Below are 22,357 nucleotides of genomic sequence, written 5' to 3' on the forward strand. Positions count from 1 at the left end.
AGAAAGGATCAAATGCTGAAACTTGCAACATCTCGTATGCTAGAGTTAATCAACTATCTACTTCCCCTTAACATTCCAGTATGGGACTGGAATAGGGTGGTGTGGTGGTGGAGGAATAACTGATTAGGATTTCTGATGCGGACTGGGATTTTTCTCGATGTCTTGGAGACTAGGAAAAAAAGGTAAACAGCAGAGTCAACAGCAGAAACCGAGGGTTACTGCGCAGGCTTCGACATTTATATATGTTAAAGGATGAGCTAATGACTGACTGATCTGCATCATTGATAAGGATCCAGTCTTATTCACCTTCACACCTGTGGCATACTGATGTCACTCAACAGTTATTTTATGCCTAACAGAAAGAACAGAGAATTAGCAGATAATTAAGTTTAGGTCACATAAGCCAAGGGAAGAGACGTGACCTGATCTCTGCTTGGTAGAGAACACTCTGGCTATGTTGTAGAAAATGCACTGTCAAGGAGCAATACTGGAGGCAGAGAATTATCTGAAGGACTCTCACCCAGAAGTTGTGTTGTTTACAAAACAGACCTAGAATGAATAGGTGGAAATACCAAAGAAGCAAATTTAAGGGAAGATTCTTCTATTAAGTAGGACTTTAAAAAAAAATCACCGTTCCCTAAATTTTTAAAATACAGCGACATCAGTATTCTTCTAAGATGACTAGCTGACCTTTAAGGGGTCTTACAAATATAAGTCTCTGTAAGTTAAAATACATTTCTCATTTCCTTCATTATATATCCTGAGTAGAGAAAACTGGCAAGTAACTTATCAGTCAAAATCTTACAACTCTGCTAACTTATCCTATAATTACATGGTAATATTCCCTGCACTCTAACTTCACTGCAATTTTTCTAGCAAGGAATGTTCCCTAACCCGAAGAGGAAATTATTGGCATGGTCTTCAACATTTACTTCTGTACTACAATTTTCTGAAAAGACTGTGTATCAACTACAATTATACATGGTATCCTCCCTTAAAAGGTGGCCAACATTGGTTGAAAAATTAGGGACATACAAATCAAAAGCAATGTTTCCTCAAACTTTCCAATATGCCATGGACACAAAATTATGCTCTGCTACTAGAACAAATATTCCCTTTTCTTCCCAACTCATTAAAAAATGTCATGTTGGTAATAATATTATACCTTCTCTTAGAAAGGAGAGCTAACCTTAACAGCAAAACACAATACTGATAAATATAAATGGATGAGCAGACTAGGTGACTTCTATACATACATGACTTGATCCTCAGTTGTAAACACAGCATCTTGTACTTTGGTTTCAGTTTTCTACAGAAACAGACACAAGAAGCCCAAAGAATGGCTAGGCAAGCAGGAAAAACTTGGAAGAAAGTCACTCTATGGGGCACTCCTAAGCATCTCACAGTTATAAATTATAAACTTCCCTGCACTAAAACATCTGTATGTTGAGCTACATGATAATTTTCAAGTTAGTACCCCTATTCAAATACAGTCAACTGTTCGACTCACTGGGAATCCTCTTGAGAGTATCATGTGGTACTACGTAGATACTACAGTTGATAAACTTACTTTTCTTTAACTTCTGAGGCCTCTCCTTCCTTGTCTTTATCTTCATCAGACTTCTCTCCTTTAAGCATGGGCTGAGAAATTATATCATCCGTGAAAGAACTGAAGTAAGATTTGATAAACTGTGGAGATGGCATCAGAGGTTCACGATTCTGAAATTCAATCACATTTAAATATTTCAAAATGAGAAAACACCGACCAAAGAAGCAGGTACATTTGTACAATACTGAGAATGACTGCTGTAAAAACTAGGATCTCATTCTCAAATAACTGAAGAATATCAGACTGCAAACCACAGGACAAGAGACAGTGGAACTGGTAAAGCTACTCATCCCAGTTGTTCAAAGCAGGTTTTAAATGACACCTCTCCTCTCCAAACATGTAAAATATCCAGACCTCCTAGGACTACATGTTAAAGTCCAAGAAAGTGAAATCTCAAACACAGGAGGCAAATAACTGCCGAGTTAAAAATTATTTCCTGGGGCACCTGGCTGGCTCAGCTGGCAGAGCATGCAACTCTTGGGGGTGGTAAGTTTGAGCCCCATCTTGGGTATAGACATTACTTAAAAATAAATTTTTAAAAAATGTAATAAAAAATAAAAATTATCTCCTTCTGGTCTCTGTTCTAGATCAGCATCTTAATTAATCACTCAAGACCACATCTTACACAGGTGCTATAATGTTTAAGTCCATTTACCATGGGCTCTCATCTGACCTCCAGCTGTACTGCATCTGAAGATCTCCATTACAGTAAATGCCACTGAAAGTCTGAATGAAATCACATTTTTTGTTTTAATTACTTTTTGGCATGGCAACGTGATTCATCATTATAGAATTATTTCCTTTTAGTCCAATTAGGATAAAATCTTCAAGAGGGTACAGGGAATAACATAACCGTAGGGCCCTTATATTTTGGATCCTTTATCTTAAAAATCTAACCCAAAGATTTTTAAGTTGAAATACGGTATTTTAAATTGTATGCATAATAAATACCATTCCTGTTTTTTTTTGGTAGATTCAATGCCTTTGTATTTGAAGAAGGACAAAAAGGAATTTGGCTTTTTTCTTTATTAAATTTATTTATTCTGAGAGAGCGAGTGAGAGAGGAGAAGACAGAGCAAGCACAAGCAGGGGAGGGCAGAGAGAGGGAGAGAGAATCCTAAACAGGCTCAATCCCACTAACTATGAGATCATGACCTGAACTGAAAGCAGGAGTTGGAGGCTTAACCTACCGAGCCACCCCAGCACCCCAAGGGAATTTGGCTTTGTAAGTAAATTATCTAATCTAGAATAGATAAGATTGGGAAAGAAGACAAAGGAAATCTTAGGGAAAGCCCTATTTTTATGGGAGAAATTCAATGTCTTCATTTAGGATTATACAGGTTAATACTGTAAATCAATTGGTCACCCATCAAATGACAAGTATGCTTAATTTCAGTATTTCACTAACGATTGTATAGGAATATATAGTGGCAATCATTTGCCACTTTAAATAGCAGTTGCTGAAGACAGACTAAATCATTACTGTCTTTTAGTTTACTATTTCAGCTTGGAAAAGGTATCTTCCTGCCTTCCACACAGAATTACACATTTAAAATAAATACAATGCAAGTGATGGACTTAAGTAACAAAGGAATAAGATACAAGTTCCAGCTGTGCCACTAATTAGCCATGTGACCCTGCACATGTCACTTTCAGTTTTCTTATCTGTAAAATGGCAACAAATGTACTTGCCTTATTTTTCTCATAGGGCTGTTGTAGAAATAAAAACAATAACATGAAAAGTATTTTGTGATTTACAAAGGTAGCATATGAACAGTGGAGAGGCTCCTGGCTGTCTCAATCACAAGAGCATACGACTCTTAATCTCGGGGTTGTGAGTTCAAGCTCCATAATGGGTGTAAAGATTACTTAAATAAAAACTTCAAAGAAAATATAAGTGGAAACTAATTTGGAACCTACGTAAATGTGGGTTATCTCGTATTTTCTGAGCACCCTGAAGACCAACCAATATAATCACTCCACGATAACATTATAAATATACACAAGGAAATTAGGCTCCCTCAAGGTTGCGAGACTATTAAATGATATTTTACAGTGCTGTGAGGAATCCCAGTTCTAGGAAATGCTCAAGGAGAAAAAAAGCACAGTTTAAAGAGACCAAGAACAACTACAGCTATACTCCTCTCCAAGATTCACAACATATCCTAGCACATGAAAGTCCTGCAGTGAAGAAACCCATTTTAACTGTTTAACTCAGCTAATATTTAGGGGTGTAAAATTTAAAAAACACACAGCTTATTAAAATCAACTTAAGGGAAACATTATTCTTAAAGAAAAAAGGAACAATTGCCTTGATATTACTGAAGTTTAGCAGAAATTTTCCAGTGATAGATATTTCGTGATGCCTGTGGTAATCCCATGACACTACTTCTATCCCTCATGACACTTCCCCATATCATGCCTTTTATACTTATTAATGGTCTCTCTCACTAAACTGTAATTCTGTAAGGGCAAGGACCATTTATTTCTAAAATGGCCACCATGGAGTTTTGTTCAGTAAGGCTTCTTGAATTAAATTATCTGTTACAGACTGCTTAAAACCAATGCCAATTTATACAGTATATGCTTAAAAATATACCTTTAATGATATAGACAGGGCCTGGCAAATTGTTTCTATAAAAGACCAGGTAGTAAGTATTTTAGGCTTTACAGGCCATACAGTCCCTGTCACAACCACCTCACTCTACTGTTTTACCTTAAAAGCAGCCAAAAATGATGGCTGAGTGCTGTGTTCCAATAAAATTTTATAGAAACAGGTGGCAGACTGGATGCGGTCCATAGGCTTTGTTTGGCAACGTCTAATACAGATGAATTCTTTCAGTATTCTCCACATACAATATTGCATATAGCTTACATTCTTCTTTTAAAAAGATAAGCCACAAAAGCCCAACATTACAGGAAAAGAAGTGTAACACAGATCTAATTTCAGTTGTTACCACTGCCATCATGCCCAAGTTCAAGCAGTGTAAATTAAAATGACTCTTCATAATGTATATCCCCTCTATTAACCAACTTAGATTTACCTTATATTTTTCTTTGGCTTTCTCTTTTCCAAGAAGTTTAAGAACTTTATCAGCTAACAGCATGCTTTGTTGATTTTGGAACCCTTCTAGTATACACACAGCAGTGACATCTAGAGATGATGGAAAAAACAAAAGTATAAAATTATTGCAAAGATGATTAGCAGCATCAAACGGGCACCATGTACCACCGAAAGCCAAACCAAATTGATGGCCTGATGTAGCTATCAATTTCATTTCCAATAATTTGCTTCTCAACATTTTAGTTTTATATACTCTATAACTCAAACTCGAAACTCAGAAATTCATTCCACTTCTCTGGTTATTCACTTTTCTCACCTGTGAAATCCAAGGAACTACCCTGTATGGTTTGTGATGTTTCTTACCACCCTCACATTCTACATAGTAAATAAATGAAGAATCCAGGAAGATTCCCTTGTGCCCAGCACCTAAAGGCCTTATCAATGTAATGTGGCTTTCTCATGTCTGATTCTTTTTATAGACCTCACAAGTTATTCCTTGTGTCCAAAGCCATCTTGCCAGGGATCTCTCAATTAAATCTGCTTCAAAATACCATTTTCATCTGGTTATGCCACAGCTCAAGATAAAGTGGTTTGAAATTTAAAAGATCAGTGGTTCCTGAACCTCTCAACCTTTTAGAGTATTCAAGCATTGGCTGTTCCCACTCTTTCTGAATTCAATTTCTCAGAATTCCAAATCTTTGCTCCTCCAAACAAGTCAATCTGTTCATATGTTCCCCGGATAACCTGGCTAATGCCAAAGTCAATGTCTTTTTCCCATCTCAGTCTACCTATCTAAAATCCACTTAATCAGCTTTCTGCCAATTATTAACTGGTAATAACTTCAAGGGCTGGCTCAAAACTCAGAATTCTCTTTTTCCAAAGCAACAGTCCTTCTACCCATCACCAAAATACACACCACCACAAAACCTCAAATTTTTCTAAAATGTTCTCTAAACCACTTCACTTGGTAATCCAGACTTTTAAAAATAAAATGGATTTTTCCTTTTAAATAATGTTATTTTAAAAAGTAATTAAGGCTAAATCTGATTATTGATGCTTTTAAAGCAGATTTAGCTTGTAGAAATCACTTTGGTTTAGCTCCACGTCACCCACAAAAATGTACTTTAAAATAAGCCAGTAGCCTATATTCTAATTGGAGTTTTAGAAGCAGATATGGCCAATTAGAGGCTGCAGAATATTTACTTACAGAATTTACTCAGAATGGCAAATTCACCTGATGCTTTGTACCAAATACATAATTTCCAATTGGGTATAAAATAATGTTTGAAAATACCAAGCACAAAAATACAAATGTTTTCTTTAATGACTCATCTTAAAATTATTTCATGTTTATATAGGACATTAACTGAAAATATGTAGAATCTTAGCAACACTATCACTTACTAAAACCTCTTTTCTGATTTCTTTATCATGGAATTACACTGATGCTCATTAATTGCCAAGTTAAAAATGTATGGTACATAAACTTCAAATCTTAATACTAATTTAGTCCCATAATTGAGAACAGAAACAATACTCAAGTATCAGAAATCTCAATTTAAATTAGAAAACAAATTCTCAGTTGGGGAAGAATCTAACTTTTAAATACAAGTGATTTCTCTACTTCATATAAACTTACCAATGACTACAAAGCCTTATATAATTTTCATATGTAAACACAAAAATACCCTCACCTTCTAAACATTCCTTCTTATTGTCTAGCTTCTCGTGGGCTTTTGCACGTCTAAAGAGAGCTTTCACATATTTGGGATTAAGTTCAACAGCCTTTGTACAATCTTGTGCCACCTCTTTCCATTTTTGCTGTAATTGAAAGTATTAAAAAAAGTCACACTAAAGGAATCGCTGTTCAACAGAAATTACTTTTCGAAACTTAACAGGCTGAGTGTTAAGTCTCACAACACACAAAAATATTCCCAGTACATAAAAAGAGTTAAGATCCACAATATATTACAACAGCTCTATAAATACCTGTAAATAAAGAAAAGCAACCTGATTTTCAAAAACAGGCAAAGGACATACTTAGGCCATCTTTCTACCACCAAATCTACAAACCTACCTGCATCTCTGTGCTCCTATCATCTCCTTCCCTCCTGTTAAAACTGAGGAAGCACCCCTCTTCATCAAAGGCCAATCCTCCACTTGTGAGCTGGATCCATACTCTCTCCACTTCAAAGACTTTACTTTGTTAGCTATTTCACCTCTACATCAATCTATATCTCTACTGAATCATTCCCATGAGCATATAAAAAAAAAAGAAAACGAAAAAAAACCACTTACTCTAGTTATTTTCCATCTTTTAAAAACCCTCCTTTGAGTCCATAATTCCCTGCAGCTACTACCCCATTTCTTGGTTCCTCTTTATTGCCAAACCTCCAAAGAACTGCTGCTCTAATTGATTTCTACCTACTTCACTGGCTGCTCCTTCTCAATTTCCTTTGCTAAATTCTTCCCCTCCACCTGAGTCCTCAAGGTCTCATCTCTTCTCTCATCCTAGGTGACCACATCTAACATCCTGGCATTATATAAAATAGAAAATTAGATGACTCCCAAAAGAGACATTTCTCAATTCAACTTCTACGTAGCTGTCTCACTCCTTCCCCATTCCACTATTATTTACATTCCTGCTTTTCTTCACCCTTCATATCCAATATAACAGCAACTTGTTGGTCTCAGCTTACTTCATGTTTCACATAGGCTACCTCAGCAACATCCTTACTTGGTGTCCCCGTCTCCACTCTTGCCTCCCTACAATATATTCTTGACAGAACATTTAAAGCAATTTTAGAGGATGTCCCTGCCTTACTTAAAACCCTTAAATATTTGCCATTACACTCAGAATCAAATCCAAACTCCTTACCGCTGTAGACTTTGTCTCATCTGCCCTCTGCTGCCTCTCCAATTGCATCTCTCTATACTCCAGGATCCTTTATAATTCTTTAATCACACCAAACTCTTTCCTGCCTCAGAGCAATTATACACACCGTTTCCTCTATTTGTAACACTGTCTCCTCTACTGTTTTATGCACCAATCCCATCGCCAGTCATTTTTTTATTACTGAATCATGTTAATTATTTAAAGCATTTGTGAAAATGTCATTTAAATAGTTCATTGTTTAGCTATTCTTGAGTTCTATGCATAACGGTTTGCTTTTATAGACCCAGCTTGTACCATAGCAACCTTCCGTATAGGAAGATAGTCAATAATATTTGGTTGAACAAAAAAACGCGGAGACTACAAATGCCCAATAACCACAGAAAAGAATAGTGAACTTCAGCAACATTTCTAAAAGTGCAAATTAAAACAATGAGAGAAAAAATGGCAAATAATATTAAGATTGATAATATAGTCAGCGAGAGTAATGGAAAACAAGCATGCTCATATTGTTGGGAGTAGGTGCTGATGCTATCTCTTTAGATTTCCATTTCTAGAATTTTATCCTCCCGAAAGTATGCAAAAAAATACTTAACGAAAATATTTACTCAAATACTGAATGCAATAGGTAAAACAGGAAACAACCCAAATGTTCATCACTAGATGTTCTCCAGTATACAAACATGTAACAGCTACTACATATACCATTTCAGAAAGAATAAAACAAATCTGCATGTGCTAAGAAAAGCTGCACAAGATATAGTGGCAATTAAAGAATGTCACAAACAATACTGTGTAATAAGTTTGGTCTCCCCGCACGCTACTATTAATATTTATGGAAACAAAAAATTGAAAAAAATAGCCTCAAACTGTTGAGAAGGATGGGGTTATCAGAAACTGTAGTTTCCTGTATTGTCTAATTTTATAGAACCTGATATATATAACTTTAGATTATATTTTTAACCAGCAAAACTCAAATCTGTTCTTAAAAAAGTTATGTAATTAAAAGATATGAAAACAAAAAGCCTGTAATTTCAAAACTTCAAAAAACTTATTAGGTTTGAGTGGTACTAACTGAAACATTATGCAAATAAAGAAAACAAAAAGAACAGGAAAAAAAAAAAAAACAACCCTAAGATACATACCAACTGTTCAAAGGCAGCAGCTCTGTTTTGATAAAATGTGGAAAGGTCAGCATTCTTCTCTATAGGGCACAAACTGATCGCCTCAGTATAGCACTGAATAGCTTGTTCATATTTTCCTGCTTTAAAATATTTGTTGCCTTTGTTCTTGGCTGCTTGCGCTCTATCAAGAGAGTTCTGAAATGAGAAGAAAGAACACTTATCAATACTCAGGAATAGATTAAGATCAGAGACTAAACAGTGATAAACTGACAGAAGAAAAATGGGTATGTAGAATAGCTGTTTACAATGTAAGTCACTTCATATAAATATCTTCATGGGATAAAGTCTTAGTAGTAGGATTGCTAAGCCAAAGGTTTATGTATTTTTAATTTCAAAAAAACTGCTGTAGTACTTTATATTTAAAATCCACTTTCCTGCCAGCAAGAGTTGTGATAGCTAATTTTTGCCAGTCTAATGGGTTATCAGTCAGAAGTGACTACCAGTTAGGATGCATTTGACAATGTCTGGAGAAATTTCTGATTGTCACAACTGCAGGGGGTAGGTTTGGGTAGCTGCTACTGTTACCTAGTGGGTAGACATCAGGGATGCTGTTGACATTCTGCAATGCACAGGACAGCCCCCCAACACAAAGAATTATCAAATCCAAAATGTCAATAGTGCCAAGTTCATTGAAAAACCATGGTATAAAGTAATACTCCAATATTATTTTGATTTACATTTTCCTCTATTAATGAATCTGAAAATCTTCTCATGTTTATTGGCCACGAGGCTTTTTTATTCTGAAAACCACTTATTCATGTGTGTTGCTATTTTTCTATTGGGCTGTTTGTCAATAGTATAGAATAGATACTAGACACACTTTGTCATCTTCATTATAATTGTTATCCCAAATCTGTTGTTTGCTCATCAATAAATTTTCTGTACTCTTGTCTTAGTCTCAGAGTCTTCCTAGAGGACCCAACTTACATACTGTGTACAATAAGAAGAGTTCGTAGGTAGTACCCACTGAGGACAGTTGTGAATACTTCAGTCAACATTTGGGAAGCATTCTGGAGACAATTCCAGTTATCCGGGTTCTAGCTGCTAAGTCCAAGAGCTTTGTGGCATGTCTTTACCCAAAACTTATTGTTTGTCAGCATCATCCAACTTTATTTTTTAATTTTTTTTATGTTTATTTTTAAGAGAGACAGAGCGCAAGTGGGGGAGGGGCAGAGAGAGAGAGAGAGAGACAGAGAGAGGGAGGGAGGGAGGGAGGGAGACACAGAATCCGAAGCAGGCTCCAGGTTCTGAGCTGCCAGCACAGAGCCCGACATGGGGTTCGAACCCACAAACCGTAAGATCATGACTTGAACTGAAGTCGACACTCAACCGACTGAGCCACCAGGCACCCCAGCATCATCCAACTTTAACAAATATGTGATTATGAAAGAATACATAATGTCTGCAACAGGTAAGCACTGACAAAACAAAAGCAGAAGTAGTTGCCCTCACAAATAACTTACAGGAGTCGTGAAAGCCAAGTTGCTTATGGACCAGGGCATCTCACTCCTAAACAGAAAAGTGAAACACCAACCTTTTTTTGAACGTGCTCTTTTTCCCCCCTTACTCTTGCTTCATTTTTCTTTGCTGCTTTCCCCCCACTATTTACCTTTTGTTTCCCTTCTCCTTTAATCCAAGTACTACTCTAATTATTTTTTAAAAGTATAGTGTGCAAAAATTTGTCGGAAACTCCATTTATCTAAGTTCAGAATATTAAACAGCTAGTTTAAGCCAGCTAGTGTCAATAAGGAACGTATTTTAAAACTAGGATGTAGGAGACCCAAATAAACCACAAATAAATTAAAAGATGAATATAAAATCTTCCATTTGTCAAAAGCCTCAATCATCTTCCAAACGCTTTGACAGTGAAAATCTTTAGCACAAAATATCCATCATAGACAATCAGGAATCTCGTATATAGCTATAGACTATAGGAGGGTAACTATCAAGTTATTGCTGGAAAAGTGCATTAGAAGCAGCCCCTACAGTCCTCCCACTCCATTGAGAGGAGAAGTGAGCCTGGACTAGGGCTGTCATCCAGAAGGAGCGAGGATCCCCTACACCCAAGAGGTAAGTGATAGGCATACCTTGGCTGTCTTACAAGAGACCAAACTGCTGAGAACGGCTACCATAGAAAAAAATTTAATACCCTAAGAGAGAGGCACCCAACTCAAATAGAAAAACTAGTATTTGAGAAAACAGGATAAACCAGGCAAACTGAAACTTTAACATCAGAGGAATAAGAGGCTATCACAGTGATTTTAAAAGGAGTCTGCTTTGAAAGAATACTAATTAGACATCTTGAAAATTAAAAAGGATTATTATAATCAACTCAACAGACGGTCTGGGATTGGGGCGCCTGGGTGGCTCAGTCGGTTAAGCATATGACGTTGGCTCAGGTCATGATCTCACATTTCATAGGTTTGAGCCCCACATCGGGCTCTGTGCTGACCGCTTGGACCCTGGAGCCTGCTTCAGATTCCATGCCTTCCCTTCTCTGTGCCCCACCCCTGCTTGAGATATCTCTCCCTCTCCCTCTCTCTCCCTCCCTGTCTCTCTCTCAAAAATAAACATTAAAAGAAAAACTCAGTTTCTGCTGAGATCATCTTAATAGACAGTCTGGGACTATATATTAGAATGGGCATAACTGAGGAGCAAATTAACAAGTAGAAGATAGAGCCAAGGAAATCTGTCAGAATGCAATGAAAATAGAGGACAGGAAGATGAGACATTTGGAGGAAAACCTAAATGACATGGAATATAAATTCAGATGTTCCAACATCTACCTATCTGGAATTTAGAAGGAAAGGCACAGAATGGTGTGTTGAAGGAAATATTAGAAAAATTCCTGGAAGGGCCCCCGGCTGGCCCAGTCAGCAGAGCATGCAACTCTTGATCAGGGTTGTGAGTTCAAGCCCCACATTGAGTGTGAGCCCTAATTAAAAAAAAAGAAAAAAAGAAAAGAAAAGAAAAGAAAAATTCCTGGAGCTGAAATAACACACATTTTTAGACACATCATGGTGAAATTTGCCAACAAAAATCCTAAAAGTTTTTAGGTAGAAAAAACAGACTATCCACAAAGGAAAAAGAACCAAAGTGGTATTAGAATATCACCAACGTGGGGTACTAAAAAACAATGAAGTAACAACTTTAAAGTTCTGACGAAAGATTATCTCCAATTTAGAATCTTATACCTAGCCAAACTAGTTTTTAAGGTTGACTGCAAGAACAGAAATAGAGGTAGTATAACTTCCTTATCACTAAAAATAGACCCAAAAGTAGGGCAAATTATCAATACAAGTAGAAAGGGGAGGATAAAGGAAAAAACAAAACAGGTTACATATGGCACGAATCATTAAACAGGTTAATAACAACATAGGTTAAATGTCAATAGGTTAAATCTCCATATTAAAAAATTTTCAAACTATGCTATCAGGCATAACCTAAAACAAAGTGACAGGTCAAAAAGACTATAAAAGTTAGAGAAGGCAAACACTAAGAAAAATAAGGCAGTATCAGACCAAAAAAGCATTAAAAAGCCTCAGATGGAACACAAAAGGACAGTTTTACTGATAAAAGGTTCAATTTGCCAAGAACACATCATAATCAGGAATCTTTATGGGCCAATAAAACTTCAAAATAAGGAAAGTTACTTTTGATACTAAATATCAAGATAAACATTCTTCCAATTTTTGGCAAAACGTTTACAATGTTTCTAACTCATTTAGGACATGGCAAATACACATCCTTAAACACTAGGGACTGTTTATGTAGAAAATAATGTGGCATATTAAAAGCATGTGAGAAGTATATTTGACTACAGACCTACTGAAGACTGTTTTTAAAAGTTTATTTATTTATTTTGAGAGAGAGAAAGGGGGGAGGGGCAGAGAGAGAGGGAGAGAGAGAATTCCAAGCAGACCCTGCACTATCAGTGCAAAGCCCAATGAGGGACTAGATCCCATGATCCCACCAACTGTGAGATCATGACCTGAGCTGAAATCAAGAGTCAGATGCTCAACCGACTGAGCCACCCAGGTGCCCCAGTATTTTTTTTTTTAACTTTTTTATTTTTTTAGAGAGAGAGAGAGAGCAAGCGAGAGCATGAGCTGGGGAGAGGGGCAGAGAGAGAGAGGGAGAATCTTACACAGGCGCATGGAGCCTGGTTCGACCCTGGGATCATGACCTGAGCTGAAATCAGAAGTCGGACACTCAACTGACTAAGCCACCCAGGTGCCCTTATTCAGTATTTTTAATAAAGATTTACAGATTAGATAAAAACATCTTCTGGACAGAGTAATGACCTTGTCTCCGCAGAAACAGGTAATGAACTCCTTCCTGTCTACTAGAAGTTTAAGGCCAAATAATATCATACAGAATACAAGAAGAGGCAGTTATAGCAAGGGCTGACAAGTTAAAAGAACAGACATATCTGGAGAGATGAGTACACAAGGCTTTCCTTTCTCTACTTAGAGGATGGATACTTATTTTTATCCAGCAAAGTCTAAATCAACTTAAAACCAACCAAGTGAATCTTTCAATTAGCTATTTTCCTCCATTAGTCGTTTTATATAATAGCTCCTTTTAAAAGTTATTAAAAATTCTTTAACTCCAGGGCACCTGGCTGGCTCAGTTAGTAGAGCATGCGACTCTTGATCTTGGCGTTGTTGAGTTCAAGCCTCATGTTGGGCCTGAAAAGTCTTAAAAAAAAAAAAAAAAGTCTTTTAACTCCTAAGGCCAAAATTAGAATCTGATTAACTTCTTTTTATTATACTGTAAAAAAAACAATGGTTTGAATGACACTGTGTGGAAAAGGATCAAATTACATAGGCAAATCACCAAGTGCAAATTTTCTTCAGTTGCTTCCATTTCCACTCCAGAAAGCAAACCAAACCACATTTCTGGAGAGCACAACCTTGGTTAACATCCCTATCACCCCACGCCCACTGTCTGCCTCATTACTTTCTGTCCAACTATTTCCCTTCCTTAATAAAAATACAGACGGAGGGCGTGGGTGGGTTATACGTCTGACTTCAGCTCAGGTCATGATCTCGCAGCTTGAGTTCAAGCCCTGCACAGGGGCTCTGTACTGACAGCTCAGGGCCTGGAGCCTGCTTCAGATTCTTAGTCTCCCTCTCTCTCTCTGCTCCTCCCCCACTTGTGCTCTCTTTTTCTCTCAAAAATAAACATTAAAATATTTTTTTAATAAAAAAAATAAAAATGCAGAGAAAGAATGGCATTACAGCAAGGACAGTACAGAAAAACTAATCATTTTGGCCCACTGATGAAATGTAGGACAAAAAGCTGGTTAACACAATGCCAGCCTTCCCCTACATCAGGAACTAGACCTTATTTTCACAAGCTTTGAGGCCAAAAGCAGGCAGAAATTAAAATAAATGCACTGGACAAAAAAGTTTGCATTAGAGAACACATGACTAACAATTCCTTATGAGGGATTTTAATTCCATCCTACAAGAATCCTTCACACTGCTTTTCAGTAATCCCCACCTGCCGCCACCAGTCTACATTCTTGAGTTATAATAAGAACTTTCATAATTAAAGATTGGAGTTAGAAAACAAGCTCAAAGACAATTTTGAAAGCATATTTGATAAATGAGATGCAGACATACTGATCTAAAACATAATGGGAACATCCTGAAATGCCAGTTTATTTCATACGGTTTGTTTGCATATCTATAAGTACTCAGGTGGATTAAACGTCATTTAAAAACCATTTATGTTTAAAAGACATTTAAAAGCCATTTATGTTACTGGAAATCACTTTTGGTTTGGGTAGCCGTTTTCAGGTTCTGAACATTCCATAATATTTTACACTGAAGTTATGTGAAAATGCAGCTCTCTCTGCATTTATTACAACGAATTATTTTCTAATTGCTCTGAAAATTCTTTTTAACAAGTAAATTGTATCATTCCTTGCTCAAAACCTTCCAGTAACTTCCCACCACCAAGACCTACACACAAGACTCCAAACTTTCGTTACTCCACTTCAGCCACATACTCAATTTTCATACATGAGTGTGAATTCAAACTTCATCAATACTGGTTAGAATACAGAAGAACTATGAAAAAGATGTTGACATCTGCCTAGTATGTCACATAAAGTATGATTTAAAATGGTCTACTAGAAAACTTAGGTTTTTTCCCCCATGCATGATTTGGGTAAGTTCCATCTCTTTCATAATGAATAACTGTTCAGCAGAGTTAACTCCATGATTCCATGTGATTCTGCTAAATGAATTCAATAAATATTTGAAGCCAAATCTCACAAGGAATCCTGAAGTTAATGCATTAAGCAAAAAGGGCACCTGGGTGGCTCAGTCCCTTAAGCACTGGACTTGGCTCAGGTCACAATCTTGTGGTTCTTTGAGCCCCACATCGGGCTCTCTGCTGTCAGCACAGAGCCTGCTTCAGATCCTCTGTCTCCCTCTCTCTGCCCCTCCCCTGCTCACTGTGTCTCTCTGAAAAATAAATAAACATTTAAAAAAATCAACTGTCAAAATTACTTTTGACAAATCTTTAGCAGAGCACCACACTGGAGATGCATGGTAGGTGCTATTACTATCCTCATTTTACATAAAGAGCAACTGAAGGCCAGACAGTCAGAGTAACTTGCTCAAGGCAGGATTCAAACTCTAGCAATTCCACTCCAGGTTGCCTAAACTTTACTTCTGTACTGCATGGATTGTCATCCACATTTTATGAAGATTATTATTACAATCACATCCAGATTCACACTCTGGAACTGAAACAAAACAGATTCAGATATCCTATCTTGCTAACTACTAACTTTAGGGCAAAAGGTCTTTAAATGAAAAGACAAAGAGAGTCATCAGCACAATCAGATCTTTTTCTTTCTTTATGCCAAGGAAATATAACTGAATTCATTTTAATAAAAAGCACATTTGATGTGACTCCACAATCAACAGGATAGTCTTTACCCTGAAGGAACACTAGAGGCAGGTCAAGAAACAAGTAGACTGGCAGCTTCTCTAAAGAATCACCACTGATTAAAAAACCGGAAACCCCAATTCACATCGGGAAAATGTGATTAGGTAATTAGTAAACTGTGTAACTAATAACTAGAAAATTATTAGAACCAAAGTAGCAACTACATATAAATATACACACATATATCCAAAAGTATTTGGGTAAGACACAAGAATTAAAAACAAGTAACTCAGGTAATAAATCTAAAAGGAAACAATGAAAAACACAGTAAATATGTAGGTCTCCTCTCCATAAGCACTGTGCTAGAACTTGTCAAACAAGAGGCAAAACCTACAAATCTACCCTGTACCTTTTGCAGAGGCTAATCTACTCTGGAAAAAACAAGTAACATTTAAAGACCAAAGGAACAGATATTAAGGCATAATGCCAGTAAATTTAGTAGAATACAAAGTTGAAAAAAAAGTAATGGAGATTTGATAGTCAGTGAAGGTTACTTACAGGAATGTGCTCTGGAACAAAAATGACTAATAAAGAACAGCCAGGAAAATACTCCAAGGAGGAAAAACCACACACACACACACACACACACACACACACACACACACACACAAATTCAGACCAGAAAGGGTCCTTTAAAACAAGTCCTGCAATGGTAACATTGACTACATTATAGAAAGCTTTCAATGATAGACATTTGGCAATAAGGAGTCACTGTAAATGCTCAGCAAATATTTACAAAATATTATTCTGATAATCACGTATAGTTACTGTGAAAGGAAATGAACTGGAATCAGGTAATCTATGTGTAAGAAAATAAAATGGGTATCACCCTAATATACATTTACATATATCAAAATATAGACAAAGTGGTTTAACACTGTTTCTTTTCAATGGCTTCATTCTCTTAAATTTACCAAATTCCAAAAGCATATTTAAAAATTCGAATCCCAGCTTAACAGAAGTAGCAATCAACTGTGGAAAACTTATAGCATGAGAAAGTCTTTTAAAAATACTTTTATCAACCAAATATTACTTTTATATGAATAAAACCTATTATATGAATAATACCTGAGATAATAAGTCCTTTCCCGTATTGTATCCCAATATTTCAAAAATCTACAACCAACCCCACCCACTGAATCATAATACAGAACACTCTTTACCTAAGAATTCATTTGTAAGAATGCAGCTTCTGCAGGATTATGGTTGTAGTTCATACAAAATCAAGTGATTTATAAAAAGAATGTTTAAGTAAGGTTTAAGACTGTTATACCAAGTTCTAGGTTGATTGGTGGAATAAAAATGAAAAGCTGAATTCTGAAAAAATATTCAACTTGTGGAGATGTGGACACACACATACACGTCAAAGAATGAAGCTTCATTGGTACACTGACTCAACACCTGCTTTGTACAAGGCATTTATTAGGTTCTGAGAATAGTGAGATAGAGCCAGTCCCAGCCTTCACATAGTCAAGAGTATATATAGTAGGAAAGATATAAATAAGCAACTCTAGTACCATGTGGTAAGTGCTATGGAAGGGAAAAGTTCAGTGTTATGTAATCACATAACCTATGCCCAGGTAAAGGGTTCAGAAAAGGTTAAATGATCTACATGTTGTGACTTGAAGGATGAGAAGGTAGAGTATTGGGCAGTGTTCACAGAATATCCAAAGCCAAGAAATAAGAGGAAATGTCAAGAGATAAAGTTGAAGAGGTAAACAGGATCAAGATCATGGAGGATCTTAAATGACGATGAGTTTGAACTTTATCTGTTGGGCAATGAACAGAACACCACTTAATGATTTTAAGCACATAACTGTCAGGATTTTATTCTGGTAGTGACAAATGGATTCAAGGAAGACAATGAGAGTAGCAGTTATTCAGTTGAGAAATAATGGCTGTGTGAATGTAGCAGTCAGGCTTAAAACTCTTCTGGATGTTTTTCTGGATTAGATGTGGAGAATATGCCAATAGTTAAAAGTTAAGGATGATATCCAAGTCTCTGGCTTAGGAAAGTAGTCTGATGAGGCACATTAGTTGGTATTCTCAAGAAAAACAGGAAGGAGTCTGGATGTGAAATACCTGTAAGGTAATGAAGTGAGAATTCCCCCTTAAATTTGGGCCTCTTGAGAGGTGTAGGCTATACACAAGAAATTAGGAAGCTATCAGTATACGTGATAAGTTCCTGCACAGCAAGCAAGTATCCAGTGAAGGTGTGGAAAGTAAGAGAATGCTTATGATAGAACCATGAAGGTCACCAAAAGGAAGAGGTAGAGAAAAGAGCCTGGAAAGGAGACCAAGAACAATCAGCAAGGGAGGTATCAGGAATTTTTTAAAAGGCAAAGGAAATCAGAATACAAGATGTCAGAAGCCACAGGAAAAGTTATGAAATTAAGAGAAGACAATGTAAAATACTGCCAAGGATCAAGTTAAGATAAAGACTGAAAGGTGTTCACTGTACTTGTTACATAGAAATGTCACTGGTGACCCTGATTTTTCTTTAAAGTTTATTTATTTTGAGAGTGAACAAGTGGGGGAGGAGCAGAGAGAGGGAGAGAGAGAATCCCAAGCAGACTCCGTGCTGTCAGCACAGAGCCTGATGTGGGGCTTGATCCCATAAACCATGAGATGACGACCTGAGCCAACACTAAGAGTCAGATGCTTAACTGAGCCACCCAGGTGACCCAGTGACCCTGATTTTTAAAAAAAAATGACTAGAAACAGATCATTTGAGGGGAGAGAATTACTTCATTTCAAAGATGACTGAAAACACCAGGTCACTCAGTCTTTGCTCTCCTAATTAAAATGCTTAAGTACATTTCTCCTTTCCCATTCTAGAGGGCTGACTTAGATTAGTGGTTTCTAACCATTTCATGTGGGATAACTACTGTGCAACATTAAAAAAGCTTGAACACCAGAATAACTGTATTTTTTTTATCAGATTAAAAAACAACAGGATAGAACGCTACTATAGCCAATCAAAGTTTTAAATAAATGCACCTTTCAAAAAATCCTGTTTGAAAAAAAGAAATACCTAAGACATCTGTGCAGCCAGAATACCATACTTGGTATATATGTGGGTGTGGTAGTCCCTTGTGATACCTCAGACACTCAGAGATTGAGAAGCCATATGGATAAGATGATCTTCAAAGAATCTTTCCAACTTTGGAAATCTGTAATTCTTCAAGTCTTTTTAAAAACATTACTGAAGCAAAATAGCACCTTGTGGTAGGTTTTCCAGTGCCCCCAAATGGAACATGATTTAATACTTGAAGTATTTCAATGTCAGATGCTATCAACTGTAATTAGATGCCTTTCTTTAGTGAAATCCTAAAATCCCCATTAATTAAACAGAAATATGAATTTCTGCTTTTACTTTCCGGTGTTTATTCCAGAAAAAAAGATAACTGGATACAGTCTACATTGTACACAAAAATCTCAAGCCAGCCAGTTTTATTAGTTCATTTTACATTAAGGCAAACATAGGCCAACAGACAAAAAGCAATGATTTTCTGTTTTATTCACTGAACCTTGAACAGACAGTATTTGTCCATTCCTTCATTCCCTTAAAAATTATAGCTATTGCTCAGGTGGAGAAAGAACAGAGCATCAGGATTCTGCCAGTTTTTCCTCAGTTGAAACAAATGACTTCCTTATTTACAAAACCCACTAAGGTTGCCAACTGAAAGGTGCTATTCAAATATAAAGCAATTTCTCCAACCACAGATAATAAATAAATTATAACTAGTGGTCAGTTATATTTAGATAAATCTAATAATAATTCTAAGGACCAGACTATAAAAAAGACAAAAAATAGTCTTCCAGTATTTATTGGTCCATCAGTAAAAACACAAATTTCCTTTACAAAAATGGAAAAGACATTCCTACTGTTGCTTTAGTGAAGAATCATTTAGTAATTCAAAGCAAGAATATAAGCCCACAAATTCCACAAGGTGAACAACCATATGTGTGTTTTGCTCAGTTTTATTTAAGGTCAAAAATAATAAATCATTTTAGAGCAGTTCAAGTTACACAAAGAAGTCAATCTTAAAATCTAATTTTTAGCAGCAGTGAATTAATAAAAAATTATTCTGATAAAATGACAAAACACTCCAAAAATTTAAAAATCATCACCCTGTTATCCCAGGCAATGCTGAAAAACTAAAAATGGACTCAAGAAAATCTAAAATCTGTAAGACAATTTGCTAAATTCTATACCAATGGTGTACTAAATTCAAACACCAAATGAGTGAGACAGGGAAGTTTTTGAGACAGGGAAGTTTTTGAAACTACAAAAAAATGTCAAAAAGTTTCATGTGTAAGAATTATTTTTTTTTAGTGATTATAGAACTAAAAGCTTTTATATATTTCTCATTCATTCATTATTCTTCCGTGATTAAAGTTAAACTAACAAATGAAATAAAAATGACCAGAGAATTTCAGATTTGTCATTAGCATTCAGAATCACCAATTTTCAAGGCTGGAAAAAATAAGACTTAAAGAGAGTATTTTAATTCTCTTATTGTATGGGATGACACTAAGATCAGAGTGATCAAATGACTTTCCCAAGGTAACTATGCTGGAGAGCCCACCATAAAGTGCACATTTCCTAGTTCTTACAGTCCATAGGTTCTTCCAGCTTACTACACTGCATTTTTCTACATAAAAAAAAAAAAAAAAAAAAAAAAAAAAAAAAAAAAGCTGGGGTGAGGGGGCAATGTTTTACTCTGCCATTGCAAAGACTGTCTCTGGCTCTCTTCATGGCCTAGCACAATGTCTGACATATATTAGGCATGAAGTTATGGTAGTTCACTCCCACATAAAACTTCCTTTAAAGCTTATTTGACTACTTAGCAAAACCATGTCTTTAACCTGAATAATGTAAGGTGGAAATGACTTGCAAATGTATTTAACTGGGAGTTTTTTGATCAAAGGTTTCAATGAACTCTGAGTTACTCTGGAATTACCACTGTACAATCCGAGAGGCAGATAAAATCCTCCACCCCACCCTATCCCAGTATTGTTAAATGTAGCCAGGTCAATTGCCCACAGCTGTCAGATACCAAAAGGATTTAACAGTCTGTTCAACAAAACCATACAAAGTAGTTCAGCAGATACTCTGATGCATGGCCTGACATCAAAGAACCTTTATCACGCAGGCCAGGCTTGGTCTGGTAATTTTTCAGGTAAAATTTAAAAACGAATTTAAGATGCTTCTACCCAGAAAGTTTAAAAACTCATTCCCATAGATAAAAAAGCAAATGCTACTCAACACCATTTCGCTTTGCCAACCAACAGTCACTGTATTTACCCATCCCATACCCTGAGACTTCAAATACCGGGGTGGCTCATTATTAAAGGTTATTATCTATCAAATTCTAGGCCTTGGAAATCACAATTCCTATCAACCACAATGTACTAATCGTTCATGGAATTTGGCTTCCCTCACTAGTTAAACACAATCATCACATTTGCAAATATCCCCCGTACCCAAAACACCAGAGATAAATGCTGTGTCACTCAGAAAAAAACAAAAAACCAAAAACCCCACATATGTATTTTTCTGAAACTAAAAGGAAACTGTCAAAGAAGGCCGCTAACCTGTGCCCTCGGGCTATTCCAATCCCTACAAAAGCATCCAGAAATGTGCGTCCCTAAACTCATGTGCTTCCAGGCAGCTTTCGTCTGACGGGAAGCCCCCTGACCTGCACAATTCGTCAAGAAAAGGCTGCACCCGCTGGGTTCCACCTCCACGGCCCAGGGCTACTTCTCACCATTTCCAGGTGAGCACCGGAGCCGTCGGGATGTCCGCTGCCCGGGGCCGGACTGGCCCTACCCTCCGGGGTCTTCCGCTCGCTGTTGCGCTTTAAACCGCCGGCGTCTCCTCGGCCCCCAGCCTCCCGGCGCCGCCGCTGCCTGCTCCACAGGTACATGGCACCTGCACCTAGCAGCAGGGGAGCCCCGACTGCCAGCGCCAGCTGCCATCGCGGCAGGCCCCCAGTGCCGGGGCCTGCAGTCGCACCGCCGCCGCCCACCCCACTCCCGGAGCTGGGCGCAGCCGCTGCGACCACCGCCGCCTCCACAGGCTTAGAGGCGGCCATGACTGAGTGTCCTCCGCCACCGCCTCACTGCTCGTCGCGGGCGCCTCAGTCACCAGGTAGCGTGCGAAGGAAGACCAGAAGGAGGGAAGGGAGGCAATGAGCGAGCGAGCACGCTGGGAAGCAAGAGCGGACGACAGAAAAGGGCCAGAGGTCACCGGAAGCCCAGGGCATGCCGGGCCAGACCCTACCGTCCTTCTCCTCCCGTCTTAACCGTAGGCGGGAACGGAAATAGGGGAGAATTACTTCCGGGTTAGGGGGAACAGGGCGGGAGAGAGTCGTCGTAAGTGGCTCCTTCTCTTTCTTTAAGCCCCCTCGCTGTTTGTGACACTAGCTTCTGGAGTCTTCGGACTCCAGTGGTAGCCAGTGTCGTCCTCTCCGTCTTCAGAGGGTCCTCTTATCTTGAGAAGCGGAGGAGGGGCGCATATAAGTCGGATCTACAGTGCGCAGGCGGTCAGTGGAGGATTTGCAGCAGCCCTACGAATGGGCGGGAGTGGCTGAAGAGTTGTGAATGTTATTGGCTGGCAGGAGCGGTGGGCG

General features: G+C 37.6%; 2 protein-coding genes across 4 annotated transcripts in view; one reads left to right on the forward strand and one right to left on the reverse strand.

The window, feature by feature from the left end:
- TOMM70 (translocase of outer mitochondrial membrane 70) overlaps positions 1-21,975 on the reverse strand; it is a 33,455-nt gene extending 11,480 nt beyond the window's left edge. The window contains exons 1-5 of the mRNA XM_019448169.2: positions 21,494-21,975; positions 8,712-8,885; positions 6,368-6,494; positions 4,654-4,763; positions 1,571-1,719 (exon numbers count right to left, since the gene is read on the reverse strand). Of these exons, the coding sequence (XP_019303714.1) occupies positions 1,571-1,719; positions 4,654-4,763; positions 6,368-6,494; positions 8,712-8,885; positions 21,494-21,820 (887 nt within the window). The 5' untranslated portion in view covers positions 21,821-21,975. The remainder of the gene's footprint in view (positions 1-1,570; positions 1,720-4,653; positions 4,764-6,367; positions 6,495-8,711; positions 8,886-21,493) is intronic.
- Positions 1-22,357, forward strand: part of LNP1 (leukemia NUP98 fusion partner 1) — a 79,747-nt gene that overhangs the window by 18,834 nt on the left and 38,556 nt on the right. Inside the window, exon 1 of one of the 3 annotated variants that reach the window (XM_053903259.1) lies at positions 22,074-22,100. The exons of 1 other annotated variant lie outside the window; for it this stretch is intronic. The gene's annotated coding sequence lies outside the window, so the exon portion shown is untranslated. Of the gene's footprint in view, positions 1-22,073; positions 22,101-22,188; positions 22,271-22,357 lie in introns of those variants that run through there. One more of the 3 variants, XM_053903258.1, reaches the window with a different exon arrangement.

The sequence above is a fragment of the Panthera pardus genome, unplaced genomic scaffold, assembly GCF_024362965.1.
Source record: "Panthera pardus isolate Hobbes unplaced genomic scaffold, ASM2436296v1 HiC_scaffold_16, whole genome shotgun sequence".
Lineage (NCBI taxonomy): Eukaryota > Metazoa > Chordata > Mammalia > Carnivora > Felidae > Panthera > Panthera pardus.